This window comes from Leishmania donovani, chromosome 31, assembly GCF_000227135.1.
Source record: "Leishmania donovani BPK282A1 complete genome, chromosome 31".
Lineage (NCBI taxonomy): Eukaryota > Euglenozoa > Kinetoplastea > Trypanosomatida > Trypanosomatidae > Leishmania > Leishmania donovani.
This window is the reverse complement of record NC_018258.1, coordinates 486950-512587: the sequence shown is the minus strand read 5'-3', so window position 1 is coordinate 512587 and position 25638 is coordinate 486950. Positions and strand designations below refer to the sequence as shown.

Here is a 25638-nt window from a genome sequence, read left to right as displayed (position 1 = left end):
TGGACGGGCGCGTGCAGGAGGGCGGCGCAAACTACAGCGTGGGCCAGCGCCAGCTGCTGTGCCTGGCGCGCGCGCTGCTCAAGCGCGGCAGCGCCTTCCTGCTCATGGACGAGGCAACCGCAAACGTCGACCCCGCGCTCGACCGCCAGATCCAGCGCACGGTGCAGCACACCTTTCGCGACTACACCGTCGTCACCATCGCGCACCGCCTGCACACCGTCGCCGCCTGCGACGTCATCCTCGTCATGGACCAGGGCCGCGTTCTCGAGTTCGGCTCGCCGCGCGAGCTGGTGGAGCGCCAGGGATCCGCTTTCGGCGCGCTGGTGAGGTCGCTCGGCCGTGATGGTGAACAGCTTTTCAGGGAGGCGATGCGAAGTGCTTTAGCAGAGTAGCGGATGAGGAGACGCACCAGCTGGGCCTGCGAGCGAGTGGTGACGTGTGGCGCTTTACTTTCTGTGTGTGTGTTGCAGTGAAGCACTTTCGCTGGCGTGGGGGAATACGGCGAGAGCTGCCTCGGCGATGGTTGAGTGCGGTGCATGACGATGCTCACGATGGCTTACATGTGAAGAAAAGAGGCAGATGCCGTGAGTGCGTATTGGCATACGCAGATACTTATCTGGTGATGATGGACGGCTTCTGTTTCTCAGCGCCTCAGCGCCACGTGGTGGAACGACGGAGGGTGACACTGGCCATAGCGTGTCGTTCTCTTTCTCCTGCTGCAAGGGGCATACCGGACACGGCCCAATCCAGCTGTCGACGGGTACTCTGACGTTATCGGACACGTTGACCGGCTGGTGGGCCTTCATGCCTGTGCCTCTTCATATGTGTGCCGACATGCCCTCATCCGAAATTCGTGCGTCTCCTTCTCATTCCGCTTCTTGTTGGCCTTTCTGTGATAACGATGGCGAGTGATGCGGGATGCGTGAAACTGGCGCATAGCTCTGCGTGGAAGGAGACCTAGTACCCCACCACCGTCCTTCACCGCTTCACCGCGACGCCACCGGCTTCCCTTTTTTTCTCCTTCCCCTCCCTCCCTCTATTTCATCTCTGCCAGATACAGGCGAGTCTGCACAGGCCCTTCATGGTCGCTTTCGCAGAGCTTCAGTACCGTGAAGCCGTAGCCCCCACATCAACATTGTGTTTGCTTAGTTTTTGTTTGTTGTAGGACACCACGGAAGTCGCCAAGTGCGAAACTACGGCTGTGCATCGTTATATTACGTGTGTGTGTGTGTGGAGAGGGGCATCTTCGCTGTTCTGTGCCCGCGAGTTTGCACGCTCCCTGTTTGGTTCTTCGACAGATCGTGCGTGTGCATCAAACTATCAAGCGAAGGCAAGAAACCGTCGGAGGTATTGTTCTCTCTGTCTTTTCGTGTACTGTTGTTGTTTTCATGTACGGCACTCGAAGCCGATCTGTGTCGAGACACAACGTCATCTTTTCGTTTCTGAGTTCAAGTCTCTGCCTCTGCGCTCTCTGCTCTCTTCGGTTTCCCCTATATGGTTGATTGGCGCGCGCACGCGGTTCCTGTCCGCTTCCGTGCGCTCTGTGTGTCTATGCTTGCGCAGCGACATCACTTTTCCTTCTCCCCCTGACACCTATCTATGTGTATGTGTGATTCCTGTTGCATTGACGTCCGTTCTCTTCTCCGCTTGCTGTTGTGTCACCCCTCCTTTTCCTCTTCTCCGCATTCTGCTCGTCGTGGCCGACTAAGGCGCAGCTCCCTTTGCCCATCCTGACGTGCCATAAGCACGTGCGTTTCTTCCTTCCTTTTCTGCTTCTTTGCTCGCTCATTGTTCTTCCCCCCCCCCTCCCCTCACTCCTCAGCCCAGACGCGTGTACACGCCACACGCGCACTGTATCAGCTGCCACTGCTCCCCCCCCCTCCGCCTTTCTTTGACGCTGTTTTTCTTTCTTCTACGCCCTCCCTACGGCATACACGCACTGGCACACGGACGCACGCACGCTCCCCCCTATTTCGGAGCTCTCTCGTGCACCGTGGAGTCTTTGTTTTTTTTTGTCGCACTTCTCTGTTTTCTCTCCTCACTCACCCTCTCCCGTCGATCGCTACCTACGGTGCACCGACAGAGAACAGATACCCGCATGTACAATGCCTTTCAAGAAGAATGGCTTCTCGCCGCGCAAGCCGAGCTCTCCCACGAAGGTGCTGCCCTCCTCCACCGACACGCATCACTCAGTGCTCGCCAAGATCAGCAGCGTAGCCCACGTTCGCGTCTCCGTCAATGACCTGGTTGCGTTTGAATACGTGTGCGAGGAGACCAAGGGCTGGAAATGGGGCCTTGGCACTGTCGCCGGCATTCCAGGCCCGCGTCTCGTGCAGCTGATGCTGTGGGCCGGCAGTGGCGGAGCGATGCCGCCGGAGGGGCTGCCCGTGTCGGAAGCCGACCGCGCAGCAGCAGTGAAGCGGCTGAAGGAGCTGCAGAGGATGCGGCAAGAGGCGGAGGAAGAAATGGAGGACTTGAACAAGACGCTCACAGCAAAACATGCGCACTACAAAGAGGGTCGTGCCGCGTATGAGGCAGACGCAGCGCGTGCGCAGGAGGCCGCGGCGGAGGCGCGGGAGGAAGTGAAGAACATGGACGAGGCTGACTGGCGCGAGATTCGTAGCTACGTGAAACCGCCAGACATCGTGAAGCTCGTGACGGAAGCCATGGTGCTCACGCTGGGCGAGAGGACCCTGGATTGGAACTACATTCTCAAGGTGATCCGGCAGCGCACATTCCTAAAGCGGCTGGAGGAGTTCGACTCGCAGAGTATCTCGCTGGCGACGCGCCGCCGTCTGCGCAAGGAGTACTTGCTGAACCCTCGCTTCACTCATAGGGACTCGATGGAGGGCAGTCGCGCGCTGGGCATTGTGCAGCGATGGGTCGCGGCACAGTTGGCCACCAGCGAGGCGAACGTCGACATCTGCCTCTACGATCAGGCGCGGGCACGTGAGAGGAAGCACATCGAGAAGATGGAGGACACGCTGCGTCAGCGTCGCGACGAGGCCGAGAAGTTTAAGGCCGAGGAAACGCGGCTGAAAAGGCAGCTAGGCGACTCGCCGGTGCACATTGACCACGGCAAGCACGTCAACGGCACCGCAAAGGCTTCTCCTGCGCCGTCGCCAAGGGGAAGTTCAGCCAAGAACGCCTGGAGCCCGAGGGGCGGCAAGCCCGACAACGGTGCCGACGGTGCGACACCTCGCGGTCGCCCGGGTGCACCGCCGCTGCACGAGAATGTCTACAGTACGGCCAACACGTGGGTCTTCACCGACGAAAGCAAGATCGTTTTGCACAGCAGCATTCTTGTCAACTACGACGAGCCGGCGTCGACGGTGGTGACTCTAACGCCTGAGCAGGTCGAGAAGCTCAAGAAGGCTCTGAGGGACCGCGCCGCCCTGTTCGCGGAGCAGCAAAAAGCAGATGGCAAGATCAAGAACCTGGAGGAAGACCTCGAGAATGTGCGCGGCGTGCTGGCGGATTCACTGCAGGACTTGGCAGATGCCAAGGCAGCTCTGGCAGCGCAAGACGCTGCGCTTGCTGCAAAGGACCGCGAGATTGATGAGGCTAAGGAAGCTGCTGCCGCTGCCGCGAGGTTGGCGGGCACAAACAAGGTGGGGCTACTTCCCGCGGTGGAGCCGCCAAAGGAGCCGGCCGGCCAATGCAAGGAGCTCAATGAGCTAATAGCCGCACTCGACAGTGAAAAGGAGAAAAAGAAGCCCAACGACAAGAAAGGCAAGAGGCAAGGGGGCCGGGCTGAAGTTGAGCTAGAGAAAGAGGTGATGGCGAACGGCATTGCCCTCAACGGTAGCATGCCGGCTCTCTTCCATGCGAGGGATGACCGTGAACTAGCGAAAATTATTGACAGGCTAGAAAAGGAGATCCGTATCTTGCGCAACGAGTCCGAGACTGCCACCTTTGTGCTGGATGGAGTTCATGCCACCATCAACGGACGCCCGGAGCTGAAGCAGTACTTTGAAGGGGATACGTAGGGGGAGGGGGTCTTGTTCGCTGTCTCCTCGCTTCAGGGCAGCGGCTGACGTGCCTTTAAGTACGCTTGATATGGTCTCCTTCTTTCCTTTCTCGCTCGCTCCTTTTCTGTGTGTCTGTGTTTGTGTCTGTTTTGCCTCTTCGTTCCAGCTTCATGGCTCTCTCTCTGTTTCTGCGTCTCTGTATCTCTTTTTTTTTTTACGCTGCCTTCATCCCCTTGTCCTTTTTTGTCGTGTGCTGGCAATGATGGCGGCATTGTTTTCTCGTGTCTGCGTGTGCATGTGTGCTGGATGTTGTGGTGCTGTGGTAATCGCGGCGGCACGTGATACGTATGTTCTATCTATAGATGTCATTTCTATTGATACAAACTTGAAAAAAAAACCGATCCTTTGATTGCGTTTGCCTCCCTCCCCCTTTTTTGTTTTGTATTTTGTGTGTTGTGTTTTTGTTTCACTCCTTAAATGCATGGACATGGTGACACGTGACTGTGTCACCACACGCACGCACCACTCGCACGATGGATCCCACCGACAAAAGAATACGCCGCGCCAGCGACCAGGACGGCGTTGACAGAACAGTTCGCATGAACGCTGACGCGCCCGCCTTTGTTGATTCTCTCCCTCTCCCTCTTCTTTGTTTTTTTTTTTTGCGTGAGCGCGAGCACGTGTGCCTTCCCCGTTGGTGTATGTCGTCTTCACTCCTCCTCCTCTTCCTCCTCCCCTCCCCCACCTCGTGCTTCTTCTCTCTGCTTTGGCGCGTTTGTGCTGGATCGCGGCGGCGGTTGTGCCGGCGCCAAGCTCGGATTCTCTGACTGCCGAAGGCGAATATGGGAAGCGCGCTGCACCGTTCCCCCTTCCCCCACCCCATCCACCCTCTCTACGTGCGCGCCATAGAAGCTCATCTGAACGCAGGTCTCCCATGTGAGAGAGGGAGTATGCTGGCCGCACGACGCGTCTGCGAAAGGCAGCTCAGACACCAGCATTTCCATCACGTCCCTTCCGCTCTCCGGTTAAGTCTGCTGCTTGATGGCTTAACGGGCGTTTCTTTTCGTCTCTGTCTCTCTTGCCAGAGTGGGGGACGGCACGGGAGGGGGGAGGTGTGAATGGCGACCGAAGACCAACTATGGAGATTGCCACATGAGGTGTGCACGCCAGCAGACACACGCAAACAAGAACAGGCGCTCAGAACGAACGAACGGCATGGAGGTGTAGCAACTGTTTCCAATAACCCCTGTTTGCATTGGGCGCGCTGCGCTAATGATTTTTTTGTCAATTCTTCAAGCTTTCGTTGCGCTCTGATGTTTGCCTGTTGGCGCGTCTGTCTGTCGGTGGGCGGCTTGTCTTTTCGTTTTCTAAGTGGAGGAAGTCATCATCACGCGCCAACATCGCTAGGTCGTTTTGACTGTTGTCTTCCTGTGTGTGTGTGTGCATGCGCGCTTATCGCGCTTTTTCCCCTTTTACTGCGTGTTTCTCATTCGCTCATGGATACAAGAGTCCATTATGGAAGGTCTGAGGAAAGACAAAAAAAAAACGCGACGAGGGCGTGTGCGTGTGTGCTTTCAGGGTTGAGGCAGGGATGGGCTGCTCTTAGGTGTACCCCGCCGGCCACCATGTCGATGGCAGGGGGACGTACAGCGGACAGTCTGTTGACGAGGGACAGCTCACAGCTGTGCTGCTTCCACCCATGACGCTCTTCTACGCATGATCGGTCCTTTTGGGTCGGGAAAGCCGAACGGGTTATCTCAGCCGGCAAGTAGCCATATGCGCCGTGTCTTTTGTGACCGCCGAAGACACGCATGCCTCCACCACAATCCTCCTCTTCAAACTTCGCTGTTTTTTTTTTTTTTGGCTTCGCTCTTCCATATACGATGCTGGCGTGATACGTCGGTGCGGAAGTCCGCGTTAGTTGTTGTTTGATACCCTTCTGCACTGTATCGCTGGGATGTCTTCGCCGTCGGCGACAGACGCGCCTGCAAAGGCCCCCATAAAGCCGCACAGGGTTGTTGCCTTCTTCACCTCGGCGGACAGAAGTCACTGCCTTGTCGGCGTGGTCGCCTCTACGCCGACCGTCGCCCAAAGTGACGGCACCGTCGCCGTGCTTGTACAGCCCCGCCCGCTCATCCTGCTCGCTCCCCAGACACTGCAGGATGCGAGCAAGAGCGGCGGACTGGTTGCTGGGCACCTTGTCGACGCTTCTGACCCCTCCGTTAGTGGTCTTCTCACTGCATCTATTTCGTCACCCAAGTGGGCAAACAGCAGTGGCAGCGCTACGCTGCCTCTAAACGCGGACGATGTAGGCACAGTGATGACAGCCGAGGAGCTGCGAGAGATGCAAGAGCATCGAGACAGCCTGAAAGCAGACCTCGGATCTAGCAGAGACCGGGTACGAGAAATCGACGAGCTTATTCGTCAGCATACGCAGGAGAAAAACAGCAGTGCCACATTAGCAACCACACCTAACCCACTGCGGGCACCGTCTCCGCTAAAGGAGCATCTCGATGCGGCTCGAAAGACCGTCGATGACGCAGCGAAAGCCGCCGACGCTGCCGAGAAGGAGCTGCTGCTCGCACGCGCCGGTCTGCGAACAGTGAAGCCGTTCGCATGGGCCGATCTACAGCGGCGCCACAGCGGCTCGTCTTCGCAGCCGTTGGTGAGTCTCATAGAAACTGCCGTGGCCCCGCTGCACGACCGCACCTGTGCGTCGTTTGATGACGCGATAGTGCAGGCAGTCTCTTTACCGAAGCGTCTGGCTGCCGTAAAGTCCATGAGTGTGACAGTCGATGATACGCAGCGGGCACTGCGTTTTCTGAAGGCGTGGCCGACCGTGGCGGCTGTCGCGAAGGAGCACAAGACCGCCGCCGCCCTGTACCGGTGGGTCGACGCGCTCGCCAAGGCGACAGAGGCTCAACGGCGGCTGAAGGCGACGCAGCAAGCGCTCGCGGCAACACCATCGCAGAGCCCGGATGCTGCGTGGCAGTCAAAGGAGATGGCGCGGGGCCCTGAGGCCGCATCGCAGCCAACAAAGAAGCTCGACTCCGTGGCAGAGGCGGCTCTGCGTAAGGAGCGCAAGGATCAAATGGAGTACGTGCAGATGGCGGAAGAAGAGCTGGCCGCTGTCGATGCCCTTATAGCCGAGGCTGAGGCACTGGCCATCTCGTCTCCTCACGGTGCGCAGGACTCGCCAAAGGGAGCAAAGACTATTGTGCCGGCTCTGGCCGTGCCCACATCGTGGGTGGCCTGCGCCTTGCCAGAGGACGAGGCGCCGCGGATAGGAGTGTACGCACACCAGCCGCGTGGCAAACAAATAGAGTTTTCCAGCTCCGCAAGTCTGATCCTATCAACAGTGGCGAAGGAGCTCGTGCCGTCGGCGGTGGTGTCCACCGCTACGCCGCAGGATCGTACAGTATCTGCGCTGGACCTTGCCGAGCCGCGCAAGGCATTGTCTGGTAGCGACAACAACAGTGGCAGCAGCTACCACGGCACCGGTGTGCACCGGTCCACCAACAGCCCTCAGCTCAGCCCGCGAGCTGCGGCTGCGGCTTCTACGGGTGTGAGCAACGCGGCCCTTGTTCCAGTCACTGAAGTCACAGCCGCAAGGCAGCGCGCAGAGGATGCGGAAGAAAAAACGCGACTCCTCGAAGCCCGTCTCTCCGCCGCCCTTCAGCAGAACCCGAAAGAGGCGGAAGTGCAGCTGCTGCGCGACGAACTGGATGCGAAGCGCACAGAGCTGCGTCGCGTCACGGAGGAGCGCGATCGCCTCCTGCAGGAACGATGCGATCGGAGCTCTCGGTACGCGGCAGTCTCGCGGCGTGCTACGGCCGACGGCGCACAAAACGACGGAGTATCTCAGGCTGCGTCTGGCCGGTATGCGCGGCGCTCGTCGACCCCGCGCGACACTGTCGACCGCAGCGTCGTCGAAGAGCTCGAGGATCAGCTGACGGCAGCACACCAGCGCATCTCTGAGCTTCTTATCGAGGCAAGCGAGTGGCGCCGCCGCTCGCCATCACTAACAGCCGTCTCTATAGCACCGAGAGCAGCCAAAAGTAGCCGCGTCGCCATCTCGCATGGCGACTGCTCGCACGCGTCTGCGCTGCAGTCGCCGTCAACGGAGGAGATGGACACCGCACCACACTCCGCCAGCGACACGCCGCGGCAGCGATCACTGAGAGGTGCTGCTGTGTCGCCGTGCCGAACTTCGTCGTCGCCAATGATAACGCAGGAAATGTATGATGACCTCCAAGCCCGCCTGTGCGCCGTCTCGGACGAACTGGAAACTCAGCGACAAGGGACACGCCACCTGGAGGAACAGCTCAACGACGCCCTGCACCGGCGAAGTGAAGCAGAACACATGGTACTGGCGCAGAAGCACGAACTCGAAGAAGTGTGGGAGAGGCTTGAGGCAGCGGAGGCCCGCGCTGAGGAGCAAGAGCTGCTTACCCAGCAGCGTCTCCTCCTCACTCATACGCAGCTCTTTCCTTCACAATCGCAGCTGCCGCAACTGAACGTATCTACACCGCTGCCATCCGTGTCCCCCATAGTCAACTCCAATCTTTCCCAAACCCTGCAGCCTACTGTAGCATCTACGGGCGCGCCGTTACAACACGCGCAACACACGCTCAGCGTGCAAGACGTCTTTGGCGGCGACTCAGCGCCAGGTGCCGCCGATGCAGAGGTGAGGTCTCAGACGAACGAGGATGCAATGACGATTGCCACCAACGCGAACACTGCCTACGGCAGCGCGTCTCGACTGTCGGCGGACGTGTACCCGCACAGCCCGGGGACCAGTGGCTTCCCAAGCTTTGGGGGTGGCGGCGGTGTAGCGACTTCTGCCGCGGCAGCCAATGCGGCGGAACGCTCCATTGTCAGCCAGTACAGCCGCGCTCCTTCGGCTCTCCAATCACGGCCGGTGGAGCAGCTGAGCACGATTGAGCTACGGCACGAGGTACACCGGCTCCGTGAAGAGGTGGAGCGGTGTCAGTCGGGGGAGCTGCGAATGGTGATGGAGCTGCAGACGCTGCGCGAGAAGCAAAAAGCAGAGCGCAAACGCCGCCGTGACGCACGCGCCGCCCGCATTCAAATGCTTGCGCGGATGCAGGGGAACATAGCCGATGTCATCGAGAAGTCCACGAAGGAGCTGGAGGCGATCCCGGCGCTGCTCGAGCGCAGTCGTTCGGAAGCAGAGGCCCTCATGGCAAGACGTCGGCTGGGTGGGTAGCGGCGCCACAGCTTCTGTTGTTGCTTATCGATAGCGTGCTGACTCACGTGTCTCGCCATTGCGCGCTTGAATGACGGGCACGATTGCTTGCTGCCCTATGCTGGCTGGAGATAGCGCATCTCAAAGCCCTTGGCGTATCTGTGCGTACGGGTGGCGTTGCTGTGACTCACAAGCAACCGTGCTACTTGATGCACCATTTAACCCTTTTCTTTTTTCTGGACGTAGGCACTCCTCCGTGAAAACAGTCGAGATGACGCTCTTGATCCTCTGCGCGGTTGTGTCTTCGTATGAAGAGAAAGCACTTGCCTTCTATGTGCATGGTGAACCGCCATCGCTTGTAGACGGGCAATGAGCCATGATCTCTGCAAGAAATATATATATATATATGCACTCGGAAAAGACGAAGAAAAGGCTCAGCCGTTTGTCTCCTCCTTGGCGCCTGCTAGTCTCATCCATCGCTCTGCACGCGGTATAGCATGCAACGTAGCAGCCCCTAGACAGACATCAGAGACACCAAGAGCGCAAGTGCTCTCACTCTACCGTTTGTAGATTTCGTTATTAGCGCATCCTTGTGTATTTAGCACTGTGTGACGGAGATGATGAAGCACCGTCACTACTGCAGCGTATGGCCCTCTACTCTCTTTCCATCGCTCTCGTCTCCTCGCTTCACCCGCTCTCTCCGCCGATGATGTAGCTGCGCACAATACACCACCTGAGTCACATACGGTACTCCAGCGCATCCGTTGGTGTCTCTCCGTGCTGCATTGCTTTCTTCCTCCCCCTCCTCGTTGCTCCTTTCCCCCCTTCTTTCGCGCCCTCCCTCGTGCGCACGCCCACACCCCTTCTCTGTAGCGCCAGGCATCCTTTCCTCCCTACTCACAGAGAGGCTCGGAAAGGCAGAGGTGGGGAGGGAGGAGACTCAACGCAATCTCTGTTGCCCCCCCCCCCCGACGTGCATCACCGCCCTTTGGGAAGTTCACCGACGCACCTTTTCTTGTGGGTGCGGGGCATTTTCCCCTTTGGTGTTGTGGTGACTCTCTCACATCTGACTCGCCAGTGTACATTATATCCCTTTCCTCACTCTCTTGTCTTGCGTGCGTCTGTCTGTCGCCACCCACCCCACCCACACCGATCGCACCAGCACGTCCTCTCTTCACTCATCGTTTTCTTCACGGCCTCGCCCACCGGACGGGTGAGTCGGATGCTGCTCTCTTGGGCCGCCCCTCCCCTGCATATCCCATCTTCGTCGCCTGCCTTAGTGCTGGACTGGAACTCTGCCCAGGTTCCCGATACACCACGTCATTATTTCCCGTCCTTTTCCTCCTCGTGGGTACGTACACACAGCGACAGGGCCCCGCAGCCCCCACCTCTTCCTCACACCTGGCGAGTCTTACGGCTTCTCTGGTCACCGCCCAAGGGCCAAAACGCGAACCAAAAAAGCGTGTCGCTGACAGCACTTCGCCATGCAACTCTTCTCTTTTTCCAAACAGAAAAAGAATGCTGCCTCACCCAAGAAGGCGACGAGGGGGCTCCCGGGCCCAAATAACTCCCACAAGAATGCCTTTTTCCAGGACGACGAGACGGCAGACACGCTTAACCTGCACCATTCTCCCAGTTCCCACTCGCGAAATCGACAAGGCTGCGCGAACAACCGCACCAGCACAGGGGATCGTGCGTCCCCGTTATCGCTTCCAAGTCTTCAGTCGCCGTCCACAAACAGCAGATCGCATGTCGACAGCGTCAGCAGTAGCTCTCAGCAGCAACAGGCGCAGCGGCAAGCCTCGGAATGCGAGAAAGCGAGCGAGGTTTCGATGCCACGACTTCAACGCGCCAGTGGTGCCTTAACGGGCACTCCAAACGCGCGGACCAGTAGCAGCACCGGCTTTCCGGTGCATGGCGCAACCGCTGCATTGCCAGCTCGAAGGTCTGCTGCAACCGATCCACCGGCATCGAAGTCCGCGACGATAAACAGCACACCAGCTACTCCACGGCAGGATCTTACCTCCCCGATACGGCAACCTCCTGTGGCGCGGCTGTTGCCCTCCAAAGTCTGCACAGTGCGGAAGCCTTCCGTCCACTTCGTGTCGCCGCTGCCTGAGGATTGTGGCAAGAAACCACCAATAGGGTTCCCCGACAGAATGGCAGTCCCCTCGCCGCCGAGTGTGACCGCCACCAGTGCTCAAAAGGGACAGCCGCCTGCTTTGCCGAAGTCGCGCCATGTCGTCCCAGCAGTCGTTCCGCCCGCTCCGCAGCCTCTGCCGCCGAGAACTATCTCCCTCCCCGTCTTCACCGCTATGGAGTCAGTGCCGAAGCAGCCCGGCTCCTCCTTTCGTGCTCTCAAGCGCCACAAAAATTCATACGAAGGGGCCAACAACCTCCCTGGCGGACCCATCTACACGAGAACGAACGGCAACTTGAGCAACGGCACCGTGGCAGCCCCCATCGAGGGCAACGCAGCCGCAGGCCTGGGCAGGAGCAACAATAGCGCCAGCGGGGTGACGCTCACCCCCTTCTGCAAGGAGCGCCAATCGAACGGCTCATGCACCGGAAGCAGCGCTCACGACACGGAGCGCGAGCCGGTCGCCAGGTTCGCCGACGGCGTCGACGGCAGCCAGCGGAACCCACAGAGCAACATCCCTGCCATCGCCCACGTTGTCCCCATCCCACCCCCGATGAACGTGGACAAGTTGGGTTCCTTCCGCGGAACTGTCGGCAGCTTGCTGAAGAGCACGCGTCGCACGAGTAGTATGTACAGCAATCACAGTACACAGAGCTCGATTGAGGTGGTGGTCTCCGAGAATCCCACCTCGGTGCGTCGATCGCAGTGCACGAACGTCCGCTTGTCGACGCCGCGCACCATGGTCAAGGTCGTCAGTAGCTGCAGTCTCAGCTTAGATGACGTGCCGCGTCCGCTGAATCGCCACGCATCAACTCTGTCGACGGAGCAGCAGGAAGCGCTGCGCCGCACGCCGTCCTTCCTCACCCGCGCACACACGCCGCCGCCGTCGAACTTGAGGGATTTGGTGCAGGTGCGCAAAGGCCGCCGCCTGCTGCAGGTGCGCTGCAATACGCCGGACGTGCACTCTGCCGCGCCCGGGGTGCGTTCGGCAAGCGAGCAGTCGCTGAGCAGCAGCCCCACGGTAATGCTCAGTGGACTGCCTCCGTCTGGCAGTGACGATGGAAAGTCAACTGCTCATTCCTTGGCAAGAAGCACCGAACACGCCTCGCCGTTGCTTGGACATGGCAAGAAGGGTGATGCGAGTGGGCAGCCTTTGAAGGACCCAGTGGCAACCTGTTCTGGTGCCGTGTCCCCGAACGGCCCCTCAGACTCGGGCTCCCATTGCAGCTTCCGCAACGGCGGGCGCACGGCGGAGTGGAGGGCCAACGATGCGAGGTTGCTGTCGGAGGCAGGCGCGTCGTCGGAGGCGCCTAGACCGTCCAGTTGCGAGACGATCAAGCCCCGACCGCGGGCGCCGCACATTCCCTCACCTCCACCTCTCCACCACCACCACACTTCAGAGCCGGGGCTGGCGGAAGTCTCGCCGCCGCCGCTGTCCTCCTCTCCGGATCCGGTCGCTACATCCGCCGCAGTGAGCCAGGACCTGCACAAGAACACATCCTCCAGCATGTCCCTTCTCCTTGACGAGGCAGCCGAGTTCGACTTTTACGGGTCGTGCGTGCTGTCCACGCTGCAGTTCAACACAAAGCCGCCGCAGCGCACCACCGCCACCCCCACGCCCGCCGACGAGAGCGACAGTGCCGCTTCCGTCGACGAGGTGGTACAAGGCCAGCAGCGATCTTCACAGCAAGAGCAGAAGCCACAGAAGCCGGAGATGTCGCGCAACGGCACTGCCGGCAGCGCCGCCGTCAAGGCGAAGGGGCAAAACGATGTCAGCATCAGCGTATCGGAATGTGTGAGGCTGAACGTCACGGATTTGCTCGGCGCAGCGTCTGGGAAAACTGCTGCCAAGGCTACTGACACGAGAACAGACGATGGGGCCACGTCCGCCGAGACACCCAACCAGAGCAAGTCGTCAGCGAAACACGTACGCACGGTGCGGCCGGCAAGCCGCCAGCGCGTAGTCAGCGCGTACGTCGATGACGACGAGGACGAGGATGAGGACGGTTTTTACCAGGTGTCCCGCACCATCCTGAAGCCCGCCAGCGCATCTGCGAAGCAGCAGGGCACATCCTACGGAGGACCCTCGCTTGTGCCCCCGTCACCGAGAGAAAACGGGCACCACTACTTGGCCGCGATCCCCGGCTCCGCAAAGCCCTCCCAGCCCTTAAGAGAGACCCCACCGACGCCGGCGGCAGCGAAGCCAGCAGCGGTCGCGGCGCCTTTGCGCGCACAGCTCGACCTCTCTTGGAACGACGACAGTGATGATGATGATAACGAGGAGGAGTACGACAACCTGCTAGAGGGCTTCCACCCCGCCGGCTTCGACGCCCGTCGCGGGGCCCGCAGCAGCAACTCCATAGTGTTCTACCTCGACAAGGAAGACAGTGTGAGCAGCACGGACGTTGTTGTGAGGGCAGCCAGCATCCCGCGCGGCAGCTGGGCGATTCCGTTCTCGCTCGCTGACACGAAATTGCTGCCGCTAGACCAGAAGCCGCAGTCCGAGTACTCGATGCTGAAGCTCTCTACCACGGTGAAGACCGGCGGCGGTGGCGCGCGACCGCACATTACCTTTGACCCTTACATCGCAGAGAACACGCACCCGGCCGCCCAGCTCACGTCGTCCGAGCCGAGCAGCACCCTTCCCGACTCGCACGTGAATAAGAGTCTCAGCTTGCACGGTAATCTAGACCAGTACGACTTTGTCATAGACTCCAGTTATTCCTCGCTGCTGTTGAACGCGAACGTGCGAGGCTCAAGAACGGCGCTGAGCCGGAACTCGGCGTCCGGGGTGCAGAGTAAGGCCTCCACCCCCTCCGCCCCCGTTAGCATCTTCCTTGGGACAACCCTTCGCTTCGCTCCGGATAAGAGCAAGATGCACCGGCCACTGGCAAACACGTTTGGGTACACAAACGCGCAGCGTCGTGCCCGCGCAGCCGCGATGGCGGCAGGTGTGAGCGCGGAGGAGTGGGCACGGGCTGCCTGCATCGACGAGGACGACGTGGACAGTGAGGACGGCGTCTACGGAGAGGTGTACACGGATGAGAATGGCGACGAGTGGTACTGGGAAGAGGTGGAGGACGAGGAGTGTGAGGAGGACGAAGACGAAGACGAGGGAAACGCCAGGGACTCGGCGTGCGCTCTCGAGAAGGGCGGCGCGGGAGTCCGTCGCAGTCCAGCACCCACCTCATCCGTCAGCGGCGTCACCGCCACCGCGACACGCTAGCCCCTACTGACATCATGCCCCAGTAGTGGGGTTGGTGCGTGTTCTTGTTTTCTATTAGTTTTTCTTCTGTGGCGTATGCATGACGTGCGGCGTCGTTGGCAAGACGCGAGGCCCGTGGCGTATTTATTTCTCTCGCTCTGCCATGTGCCCCTCCACCTCATTCCAGTTCCAAGACAGTTTTTTCCCCGCTCGTGCGTTTTCGTTTCCATTGCATTTTCGCCATCCCTTTTTTCGCGCCTCCTCTTTTGTACTTCACCGAATGTACGCGAGCTCTCCAGCCAGTCTCTCCCGTTCACAGGGTTCTGCAGTGCTCTCGCAGCAGTGCGAAAGGGAGGCAACCTCGCGCGAGGGAAGCACGCGTAGACGAAGAGCAGCGGAATGTATGCATGCCCATCGTATGGCATGTTTGCATACTTGCCTTCATTTCCCTCGTCTCAGCGCCATCGTGCTGTACAGGTCTACTGGAGACGGCCTGTTTGGCCACGGATGAGGGCACCCCGCGCCCGTCCTGGTGCGGGCAGAGGTGCACTGCAGGGTTGAGGCTGCACATCATCCTCCCTGGTATGCAATGGCCAGTGGCTGTGGAACGCAGGTTCTCTTCATCCGTAACCCACTTTTCATTCACTATCCCGCTTCGCCACCCATTTCGTAGCCGGGACGCGGGGTCTGATACGGCGCCCCTAGTCATGGCGCAGATGCCTGAACGCGCTACATTTCTCATATCCTTTTTTTGCCGGTGAGGTAGGGCTGTCGCCGATATGCGCAATCGGTGCATATTGCGTGCGCCCCACGCGTAGCGCACATGGGATTGTTCCTCTGCACTTTACCCCTACTTCTGCGGGTTTCAGACTATGGATCTCTCGCGCTTGCTTGCGCTCCATGGCAAATTTTATCCGCATCCCCCTCATGAGGCTCAGCGCCTTTTTTTGATTGTTTTTCCTTTTTGGCTTTTCGTTTTTTTTTTTGTAACCCCGCTTTCCCCGTTAAGCATTCATACTTCAGTGTTGTTGTTTTCAAAAGTGTCAGCGCTGCGCGCGCCTTCGTCGTCCCTTTCCTTTTCGCGTGCTTCCGAATTTCGTTTGCCCCGATTTTTTTCTGCGGCGGGTCATATGACTGTCTGCACGCATTTGCCTCGATCCGAACGAAAAAAAAAAACAAAAAACCCGCACCACTGACGCAACCAGTGCCGCTACCAAGCAGATGCCCTGATGCTGATGGTCACTTGAGCTGCGCGACAGGGTGATGCGCGGCCCGACAAGGAGCGGCTCAGACCGTTAACGTCATACTTCACGCGCTCTTCTTCCCCAATACCTTCTCGGTTTCCCTACGAGGGGAGTGGACACCCTTTTCAGTGCGTGGTATCTCAGGGTCCAGCGCACCCCCTCTACCCCTCTGCCAAGTGCCGAGCCACCTCTGGTGGTGGCAGGGCCAGGTGCCTAGGACGCAGGAAAGCCAGGTCGACTCGCCGCTACTGATGCCAGCGGCCAGGCAGTGGATGGGGCTGCGTCGGGTCGACCTGCGACAGTGGACGCACTCGTGCCATCCATGCGATGGGCAGGGTGTGTCGACGCGGCTCGAGCGTATCCCCACCCCCGGCCCTCACCGACTACTGGTGAGTGGGCCTGGACCACCGGGAGGGGGATGCGGCAGGTGACGACGGCCGTGGTATGAGCGGCTGCGAGGCGTGGGGTGGGTAGGGCTTCGCGCGAAGGACGCGGTCTCAGATGGGCGAGCTCGCTCATTGCGGTGGCGTTTGGCTACCGCTGCACTGCACCACGCCGATGGTTCGGCGGCAGGCTGGGGGTAGCGTGGTGTTTGAATTCACGCTCCATGTAAGAGAATGGGCTTCCGTGCAGTGAAAAATGCTTCGACAGTTTCTATCAGCCCCCACTTGCCCCACCCGCCCCTGTCCTTTGGCCATCGTGAAGCGCGCCCCGCTGGCCGTCCACGCCCCTCCCGCTCCGAGCCACGGCGAAAGGGCATGGCTCAAGCGGCCGCGGAGCACATCTAGCCGACTGTCGTTTTGATCCTCAGTTCCGATGTGGTATAGTGGATAGAACAAGCGGCTCTCACCCGCTAGACCCGGGTTCGATCCCCGGCATCGGAAGTTTTTCTGCGCATCTTTGGCCCTCCCTCCCTCCGTAGGGAGGAAAAGGGGTGCGCAGTCCGGGAATCGAACCCGGGCCTCCCGCGTGGCAGGCGAGAATTCTACCACTAGACCAACTGCGCCGTCGCCTTGACCACTGAAACAGAACCGGACAATCAAAAAGGCGCCCAGCGGAAGCCTCGGTCTCTTGCCCTTCGTTTCTGGAAGAGGGTGGGGGGCCCCAACGCAGGTTTTACTCGCAGCGAGCGGTTCCCTGAGCGTCCGTTTGGTCATTCTGGTCGCACTTTCCCTCGCAGTTCAGCACAATGCAGCAAGGAAAGAGGAGAACAAACTCCCTTTCGTCTCGCGTGCATGCCGTGAGACACCTTTTCCTTCACGCCCATCCCCCGTCAGACGACAGGGGCCAGACCTGGCTCTTGATCTGCCCGTCGCCGCCCCGTCACGTGGTGCGAAACAGCAATGGACACACGTCGAAGAATGAGCTGATGCACTCGCCTGAACATCGCCCCGGCCTCAAGCATCAACCACCCCCCCCCCCGGCCACATCGGCCCCTACCCAGCGCGTCCCTTGGGGTGGCTGAGGCCCCCCCCCCCCCAGAGGTAGGCAGCGCGAGGGCAGGGCGAGACGCGCTAGAGTCACGCTAAAACCTTGGCCACCAAGTGGATGGCACAAGCATGTTCACTGTCGCGGCTCGATCTGACGCAGCACCACCCAGGGCCTGACCGCAGGCATCCGTAGCGATAAATCGCTCTGACTTTCCTGCGTCCTAGGCACCGAACCCTGAACAGCAGGCTGAAGCGTTTCCCCGTCATCCGGGGTTTTAAAGAGTTCTCGAAACAAAGAAGCAGCGTGAAGATATTTTTTTTTTTCAGGTGCATGCATCCCTGACGTGTATGACAACAGTAGTGAACTTCAGAACGGAAGCAAAGCACCTTTGTCAAGGCGCAGCAAGCATCATCTCCAACGGACACCACTAGTACACTGCTTAGAAACTCTTAATTCGTACACTGGCTGCCTTGTCTTCCCTGGCACCACTCTTCCTTCCTGTTGCTCCACCCACTGTCTCACTCTTTCTTTGACGGTGATTCTCTACTCATCCGCCCAGCCCCCCATCAGAATGGAAGCCGAAACGCTTTTGCGGCTGACAGTACTCAGCTTTGGCGCTGCTGCTCCGCAGCCCACTCATGCCAAGCACCACAAGGACAACGTAGCGCCGCCAACTCCCCACATTGCCGCATCTCAAGATATACGCATGACCTTCATCAACCTCTGGGCAGGGCAGCTCGGCCAGTTCATTTCGGTCAACGCGTTTCTGCGTGAAACTCTCCTCTTTTTTCTCCCAGGACACTGGTGCTGCGGTCCCTGTGAGACGCATAATCTTGAGCTCCCTACAGACACTGCCATCGACACTAGATCGTTTGCGTCGCGCCTTGAGCAGTACCGCACTCAGCGAACAGTGAAAAAATGGGCAGCAAACCCGTTTTTGCAGCAGCTCGACACGCTTGTCACTCTGCTTCAACCCAAGCCGCGCCATGCGCAGCCATCGTTCCAGGAGTGGTTGAAAGTTGTGGATCATCTGCTGACAGCTCTGCGCACGCTTTTCATGACAACGTACAGTGCCTTTTTTAACTCTTTTTGCGCCGTTCACAAGACTCTTATCGACAGTTTTCGAAGGCCCGTTTGGGAAGATGTACAGACCTCTTACGCACTTGCTGTGTGCGACCTCTCTCGCTCCATTGAATCAAAACTCATCACCATTGTGTCGCACGCGATTTCCTCCAACATTGACGCTTGCACGGCGAACACCACGCTGCAGCTCTTCCGCACGCCAGCTAATCTAACCCCCAACGAGATCTCTGATTATGTGGCCTCAGCATTGCTGACACGACTTGGTGACGTCGCCTCGAGTGTGGCACTTAATGCCCGCTTCGCGAAGCAATTCCCTCAAGCAGCGGCAAGTTTAGATGTCAGTGATGACAGGCATGAAGAGTCTCTAGCGTTTCTTCGCAGCTCGATATCCTCCTATGTTGAGAAGCTTTCAGCAGTAGCTACAACGACAAACCAGGGGGCACCAAGCATCACAGAACCTTCCGCTTTCCCCAGCGATGAATTAGTCACCAGCTGTGCAAGCAAAGCTACTTCCACCCTGCCGGTCAGCGTGGAAGCGAAAACGATCGCACAAGCTGCACAGGTGTCGCCGTACACGCCTCGCTCTGTTTCGGTCGAAGACGCTCTCGCGCTGACTATCATGTCGGAAGGAGTTGATGTCTTCTCCAGCATTGCTGCAGTCGCCGCATCCGTCGGAGACGTTGAAGAGAGGGTTCGAATCCTTGTGGCGCAGCAAGCCGAAGAACAGCAAGCTGTATTGGGCTGGATACCGAACAATAAAGGCAGGCAACGGGAGAGCTGCTGTGGCGCTGTCAAGACTCCTGAGGACATCATCCCAGACATCGATGATACTCCTGCACTAGCAAAGAAGTCACCCGCTATCCGAGAAAAACAAGTGGAGTGCTACAGAAGCGATCCCGGGGAAACGGTTTTGTTTTGGAATCGACTGAGGGAGAAGCTTGGCCTGGATGAGGCATTGCTCATGCAGGCAATGACACAATGCGGCTTTCGGTGTGAATCGCCGTATCCAAATGTCTTTCTCAAAGATCTCGATGTGCGCAACAACGACCGGATCACTCGGTTCTTCGTGGAAGAGGTTCGACCGCTGCTTTCAGTCGAAAGCTCCCCCATACTGAAGGCGAGGAATGTGCGACTTTTCCGTGAAGCCTGCACCAGCTACGGCAAGCAGCTGTGGGAAAAGACGCTTGAGATTCGCGAAACGCTACCGTGTCTACCGGTTCGCGTGAGAGGTGTTTTGCTGGGGACAATGTACTCGGCCATGCGGGCAGACAAGCAGTTCGAGTCCCTCAAGCAAATCCGTGTGCAGCTGTGTCAAGTTGCCGCCAAAATAGGCGCCACCGCAAAGGACGCGGCAACATTAGCCGATACCGAAGAGCAGTTACTCAAGAGAGCAGAAATAATTGCCCAAGCGGTGAATGCTATCGAGTATGAGGCGGTAGAGGAAAGGCGCAGTCAGGCACAGCCAACTGAAGTAGCATCTACCCCCAAACCAGAGTACAGGGCAAAGTCAGCGCTGGCAAGCATTTCTAATAAAACACCCCTCTTCAAAGGTTTCTGCGGCTCTATAAGCCGCTATGCAAGAGCCATTGGAAGCTTGGCCCCATTGCAGACGACAAGCACCAGCTCTACTGATGCTGCATGGCGACGTTCCTCTGTGATGGATGTGTTGGCGCAGTCGCGAAAGAGTATGGCAGAGCTGCCGGCCAAGGAATTTTCACCTGGAACCCCTGTCGCCGAGGTTTACCGCCAAGCGTGTCGATGCCATGGTGTGAGTCCGAACCCCAGTGTGGTGTGCGAGCTCAGCGGCAATGATGCAGACTACTTTGCTACTCTCGATCTCTCCAGCAACTACGTGGGGGTGGAGGGTCTGAGGCCGGTGCTGGACCTGCTGCAGTACAACGGCGAGCATCTCGTTTCTCTCTCCCTCTGCAACAACGACCTGGAGAGTGATGACGTCAGCGACCTGTGCGGCGCACTTCGAGGGCCAGCAGGCACAAACCTAGTGCACCTGGACTTGTCTTACAACCCGTTTACAAACGCTACGTTTCCTGTTCTCAAAGAACTCGTGTCATCGCTGGACTGCATGGAGACACTAGTGATTAAAGGAACCCTTCTCTCTTCATCCGCCTCACGCCAGTTGCAGGGCATTCTTGAAAGAAAAATGATTCAGAGGTGCTCCTGACAGCCATAGGAACCAAGCGGGTGCCTGCGTATGTGCCGGGTGTACGTGGCTACCGCCTCAGAAGAGCTGCTTTGCGTTTTTGCTTCCGCCCGAAAACATAAAAAAGAGAATGCCGAACAGCGTACGCTTCGGTTTCGTGGCAAAAGGCAGACTTTCTTTTCATTCTTTGTTGTTCGCTTCCTTCGCTGTCTTTTGTGGAAGTCCCCGATGTATGACTGAGCACCTGCGAACAGGAGCGAGAAAAAAAAAAACGCGCATCTCGCTATTCACTTGCGCTATCACCAAGTTTCAACCGATCTTGTCTCACTGGCAACGCCAAATAAACGCTGCGTATGCTCCTGTGAAACCGCTGGATGTCTTCGTGGCTGACGTGACCAGAGAACTTGCACTGCCGCCTTTCTTCGACTCTTTGCACATGCACACCACTTCTCTGTCTGTTGTTGCCTTCTTTTCTTCCCTCACGTCCCAGCCAAACACAGTAGTATTCTCGACCAGTAAGATATCGCCTTTCTTCTTTTGCTTTCTTGTGCATCCCCTCCCCTATATAAGACGTAGGAATTCTCTGCACACCCTTTTGTGGCTCTTTTTCTTCTTAGCGAGCGTAAAGATGGCTGGGAGGATTTTGATTGTCCCTCTTGCCGTTGCTCTCCTCGCGGTCGCAGTTGCGGCCAAGGAACCACTGAATCCGATTGCGACGCCGGCAAATACCAACGTAGACAAAGCCGTTGCCCAGAATGCAGGGGACATTAACGCGGTGCCGTTAGCGCGCCCGCTGATGTCGGCTGAGACGGCTTCCGTTGTGATTGTCTTGGCGGCGGCAGTGGGCTTCTCCTTTGCCATGTACTGGTGGTACGCCCTGTCATTCATCAAGATTACCCCTGGTAAGGATCAGGGCCTGCGCAATGCCCATCTCACGGACGAGGTGATGCGCAACGTGTACGTAATTTACACTCGCATATCCGAAGGCGCCACAGCGTTCTTGATGTCCGAGTACAAGTACATGGCCGTGTTCATGTCTGGCTTCGGCACGCTGATCTTCTTCCTTCTCGGCATCGCGCTCTCTTCGCCTCAGGAGGGCCACGTGCCGCCGCAGTCCCCATGGATGAACGCTAGCCTCTCCCTGTTTGCTTTCCTGGTGGGTGCAGTCACGTCGGTGGGGGCAGGCTGGATCGGCATGCGCATTGCCGTGTACACGAACGCGCGCACGGCTGTGATGGCGACTTCTGGCGGCGATGACGGCGATCAGGCCAGCGGTTTTAGGCTCGGCTTCCAGACGGCTCTCCGCGGCGGTATCACGATGGGCTTTGGCCTCACTTCGATGGGTCTCTTCGCGCTATTCGCCACCGTGAAGGTTGTGGCGGCGTACTTTGGCAGCGGTGTCGAGACGATACCGGAGCTGTACGAATGCGTGGCGGCGTTTGGCCTTGGCGGGTCGGCCATCGCCTGCTTCGGTCGTGTGGGTGGCGGCATCTACACCAAGGCTGCCGATGTTGGAGCTGATCTTGTGGGCAAGGTGGAGAACAATATCCCTGAGGACGACCCGCGCAACCCTGGCGTGATTGCCGACTGCATTGGCGACAACGTGGGTGACATCGCTGGCATGGGCTCTGACCTCTTTGGCAGCTTCGGCGAGGCGTCATGCGCTGCGCTCGTAGTGGCGGCCGGCTCTGCTGAGTTGACAGCCTCTTTCACATCCATGATGTACCCGCTGCTCATCACGGCCGTCGGTGTGATCGTGTGCATTGTAGTGGCCACTATGGGCGCCACCAATAGCGGCGTGCACCGCTCTCACGACATCGAGCCGGCCCTGAAGCGTCAGTTGCTGTTGTCGACGATCGGCGCGACAATTGTGCTGATCTTTCTCACCGAAGTGGCGCTGCCGCCGACCTTCAGCGTGGGCGGCATGGAGAGCTCGCGCTGGGGCGCCCTCATCTGCGTCCTGTGCGGTCTCTGGTCTGGCCTTATCATCGGCTACACAACCGAGTACTACACCTCCAATGCCTACCGCCCAGTGCAGGAGATTGCGGAGGCATGCGAGACAGGTGCCGCCACGAACATCATCTACGGCCTGGCACTCGGTTACCTTTCTGTGGTGCCCCCAATCCTCGCCATGTGCACGACGATCTATGTGTCCTACCGCATGTGCGGCGTGTACGGCTTTGCCCTCGCCGCGCTCGGTATTCTCTCGACCATGTCCGTCGCCCTGACGATCGACGCGTACGGTCCCATTTCCGATAACGCCGGCGGTATTGCGGAGATGTCGCACATGGGCCACGAGATTCGCGAGATCACGGATGCACTGGATGCGGCTGGCAACACAACCGCTGCCATCGGCAAGGGCTTCGCCATTGGTTCGGCTGCGCTTGTCGCGCTGGCACTCTACGGCGCCTACGTGTCGCGTGTGGCGATCCCCGTGGTGAACATCCTCGACTCGCGCGTGATGCCTGGTCTGCTCTTCGGCGCCATGCTGCCGTACTGGTTCTCCGCAATGACGATGAAGTCTGTCGGCGTTGCGGCCATGGACATGGTGAACGAAATCCGCCGTCAGTTCCAGGACCCTGAAGTGGCTGAGGGTCGCAAGGAGCCAGACTACGAGAGCTGCGTGGCCATTGCCACTAAGGCTGCTCTGAACCAGATGATTCCGCCGGCGGCGCTGGTGATGCTGTCCCCGATCGTGGTTGGCATTCTCTTCGGGAAGTACACTCTGGCCGGTCTGCTGCCCGGCGCGATCGTGTCAGGCGTGCAGATGGCTATCTCGGCCTCCAACACCGGCGGTGCGTGGGACAACGCGAAGAAGTATATTGAGCAGGGTGGCCTACGTGACAAAAACAAGGGCAAAGGCTCCCCGCAGCACGGCGCCGCCGTCATCGGTGACACCGTCGGCGACCCGCTCAAGGATACCTCAGGCCCGGCGCTCAATATTCTCATCAAGCTCATGGCCATCATTTCCGTTGTGTTTGCACCGGTGTTCCAGTCGAAGATGGGCGGTATTGTGCTGAACCTTATCGAGTAGGCCTGAGGGTGCTGTGGACAGGCTTGCCTCGCAGCCTACGGAAATGCCACGGCGCCAGCCTCTTGTGTGTCGCTGTCTCTCTCTCTCTCTACATTTGTGCACACCGCCATTCTGCTCCTAGTACCACGACTCGGGTCTTTTTTTTCTCCATGAGAGAGTTGTCACCCGATGACCACGTTCACGAATGCCCACACATTATGGTCGAAGCACGAATCGTCGGAAGATGCGAGGGGGAGTAGCAAAAAAGGGTTGCGCGTGTTTGTTGATGTGAGTGGTGCCCCCCTTTTCCCCCTTTTCCCCCTTTTGCCGCATCTTAGTCGCCACTCGCACCGTGAGGCCGGACTGTCCTCCTTTTTTCTTCTCGTGTACTCTGCCCTTCTCTTCCTTTCGTTTGTTTTTATATGCGTGCCGAGCTGGAAAGGACACACGCACACGCACGCACAGGAAATCACGAACAGCGACACGAACGAACCCCTTCTTCCGCCCGTTCTTTTTTCGTGTGTTTTTTTCTGTGTTGCTATTACTGTCTTGTCACCTCTTCTCTCAGCCCAGCCGATTCCGTCGAGACGGAGATGACTGTGGCCGAAGCAGAAGGGAGGGGACGAAAGAGGACGCCAATGACCGGAGTAATTCGTGAGCGAGTGCGTCGGCTGGGTGGGTGAAGGAGAAGAAGGAAAGCGACGGGTTAGGTGGGAGCCCATGCATCCAATCGCTGGGCATGGCATACCCCCACCCCTTGTCGCTTCCACCTCTTTTTTTTTGTATCGTTGGCCTACTTTGCTTCTCTTTTGCCCTTTCTCTCTTTCACTCTCTCCCACTCTCGCTCTCACACCCAACCTACTCACGCTTCAGTTTTATATACAGGCATCGACTGTCATCACGCGCGCGCCGTTTCTTCTCTCCTGTTTTTCCTTTTCCCTTTTTTGTTTTCCTTGTGTATCTTCTTTTTCGCCTCTCCTCATTTCGCCATATCTGCACCTCTGGGTGTCTGTGCCTGTGCGCGTCTTTGTGTCTGCGCGCCCCCCTCTCCTTTTTCTTTCTTGGAGGAGGGAGGAGAAGGGGTGGCCTGTCTTCCGTGCGTATCGCTGCGTTCTCTGTTCTCGTCTTCTTCGTTGCGCTCCACCTTTGTTTTCGCTGTGCGCGGGTCCTCCTACCCTTCGCCGCGTTTTCTTACCCGTCCCGTGTCCTCTCGCGGCATCGCCGGCTGGTGGAGGTCTCTTCCCCCCCCCCTCCCCCCAAAAAAAAAATAAATAAATAAAACCGCTACACTTATGTGGGAGTGCACCACCTCGATTTAAAGCCACCGGCGTCAGTCCGACAGCGGAGCGAGAGCGGAAACTGCCTGCGGTGTTGTCATGCATTTCTCCCGTAACAGCCTGTGACAAAAGACGGCGCGGAAAAGTTGACCGGCGACGGGGACGTGGCACAACAACCCACACTGTGAAGCAGGGAGGAGACCACACGCAAGAACAGGGCACTGAAAGCAGCTAGTGGGGTGGGTGGGTGGGTGGGGCAGATCCATCTTCGACGTCGTGGCACGATAGAGAGGCTCCTTTCACCTACAAACTGATATTCGCTTGTGTGCGCGTAGGTCTGCGTGCGCGAATGTCTGCCGTGCAAGTGGAAGAGGATTGGCCTTCGCCATGTAAAGACACTCCACGCACCTTTTTTGTTTATTTACCATGTGTGGGCACGCATCGTTTTCCTCGCTCGAGACACATCAGGCCTCGCCAGAGTGTTCCTCTTGATTCTCATGCCAACTCTCGCCGTGTATGTGCGTGCTGTGTGTCCTGCGGCTTTGAACTCGCGTGCTGCGCTTGGACTGAGCAGACAGGTGCTGCAGTGAGAGAACACGGGCTGTGCTGGCGGTGGCGGAAATAAATCGAAGGAAACGACGACAGATAAGGTGTCAGCCCGAACGAGACACACAAAAGGGGCGCTGCACACCCTCTCAACTTCTTTTTCTTGGTTTCTTCCCCCTTATGCGCCCTGTGATCCTGATGACGGGGGACACACTTCTGCGCGTGGCATCAGGGTTCCGTACACCACTCTGTGGGGGACGCCAAGCGACCTGCAGCCTGGCCCTGGGTGCTGGTTGCGGACTGTTGGTGTGGGCGGACAGAGGGCTGCGCTGGCGCTGCGCCGGAGACACTGGCGGGC

At 58.5% G+C, this 25638-nt stretch overlaps 5 protein-coding genes and 2 non-coding genes across 7 annotated transcripts; 6 read left to right on the top strand and 1 right to left on the bottom strand.

The window, feature by feature from the left end:
- Positions 1-2105: 2105 nt before the first annotated feature.
- Positions 2106-3989, top strand: LDBPK_311280 (hypothetical protein, conserved; the record flags this gene model as incomplete). Its single annotated transcript, XM_003863171.1, has 1 exon — positions 2106-3989. The coding sequence occupies one exon, from the start codon at positions 2106-2108 to the stop codon at positions 3987-3989; it is 1884 nt and encodes a 627-aa protein (XP_003863219.1).
- A 1939-nt stretch (positions 3990-5928) lies between these two features.
- Positions 5929-9201, top strand: LDBPK_311270 (hypothetical protein, conserved; the record flags this gene model as incomplete). The annotated part of the gene is made up of 1 exon (XM_003863170.1): positions 5929-9201. The coding sequence occupies one exon, from the start codon at positions 5929-5931 to the stop codon at positions 9199-9201; it is 3273 nt and encodes a 1090-aa protein (XP_003863218.1).
- A 1463-nt stretch (positions 9202-10664) lies between these two features.
- Positions 10665-14546, top strand: LDBPK_311260 (hypothetical protein, conserved; the record flags this gene model as incomplete). The annotated part of the gene is made up of 1 exon (XM_003863169.1): positions 10665-14546. The coding sequence occupies one exon, from the start codon at positions 10665-10667 to the stop codon at positions 14544-14546; it is 3882 nt and encodes a 1293-aa protein (XP_003863217.1).
- Positions 14547-16581: 2035 nt separating this feature from the next.
- Positions 16582-16653, top strand: LDBPK_31_tRNA3. Its single transcript has one exon. It is a non-coding gene; the product is annotated as a tRNA-Glu (tRNA).
- A 51-nt stretch (positions 16654-16704) lies between these two features.
- LDBPK_31_tRNA2 lies at positions 16705-16775 on the bottom strand. Its single transcript has one exon. It is a non-coding gene; the product is annotated as a tRNA-Gly (tRNA).
- Positions 16776-17771: 996 nt separating this feature from the next.
- LDBPK_311250 (hypothetical protein, unknown function) lies at positions 17772-20465 on the top strand (the record flags this gene model as incomplete). Its single annotated transcript, XM_003863168.1, has 1 exon — positions 17772-20465. One exon carries the CDS (start codon positions 17772-17774, stop codon positions 20463-20465), a length of 2694 nt encoding a protein of 897 aa, XP_003863216.1.
- Positions 20466-21072: 607 nt separating this feature from the next.
- LDBPK_311240 (vacuolar-type proton translocating pyrophosphatase 1, putative) lies at positions 21073-23478 on the top strand (the record flags this gene model as incomplete). The annotated part of the gene is made up of 1 exon (XM_003863167.1): positions 21073-23478. The coding sequence occupies one exon, from the start codon at positions 21073-21075 to the stop codon at positions 23476-23478; it is 2406 nt and encodes an 801-aa protein (XP_003863215.1).
- Positions 23479-25638: the final 2160 nt, after the last annotated feature.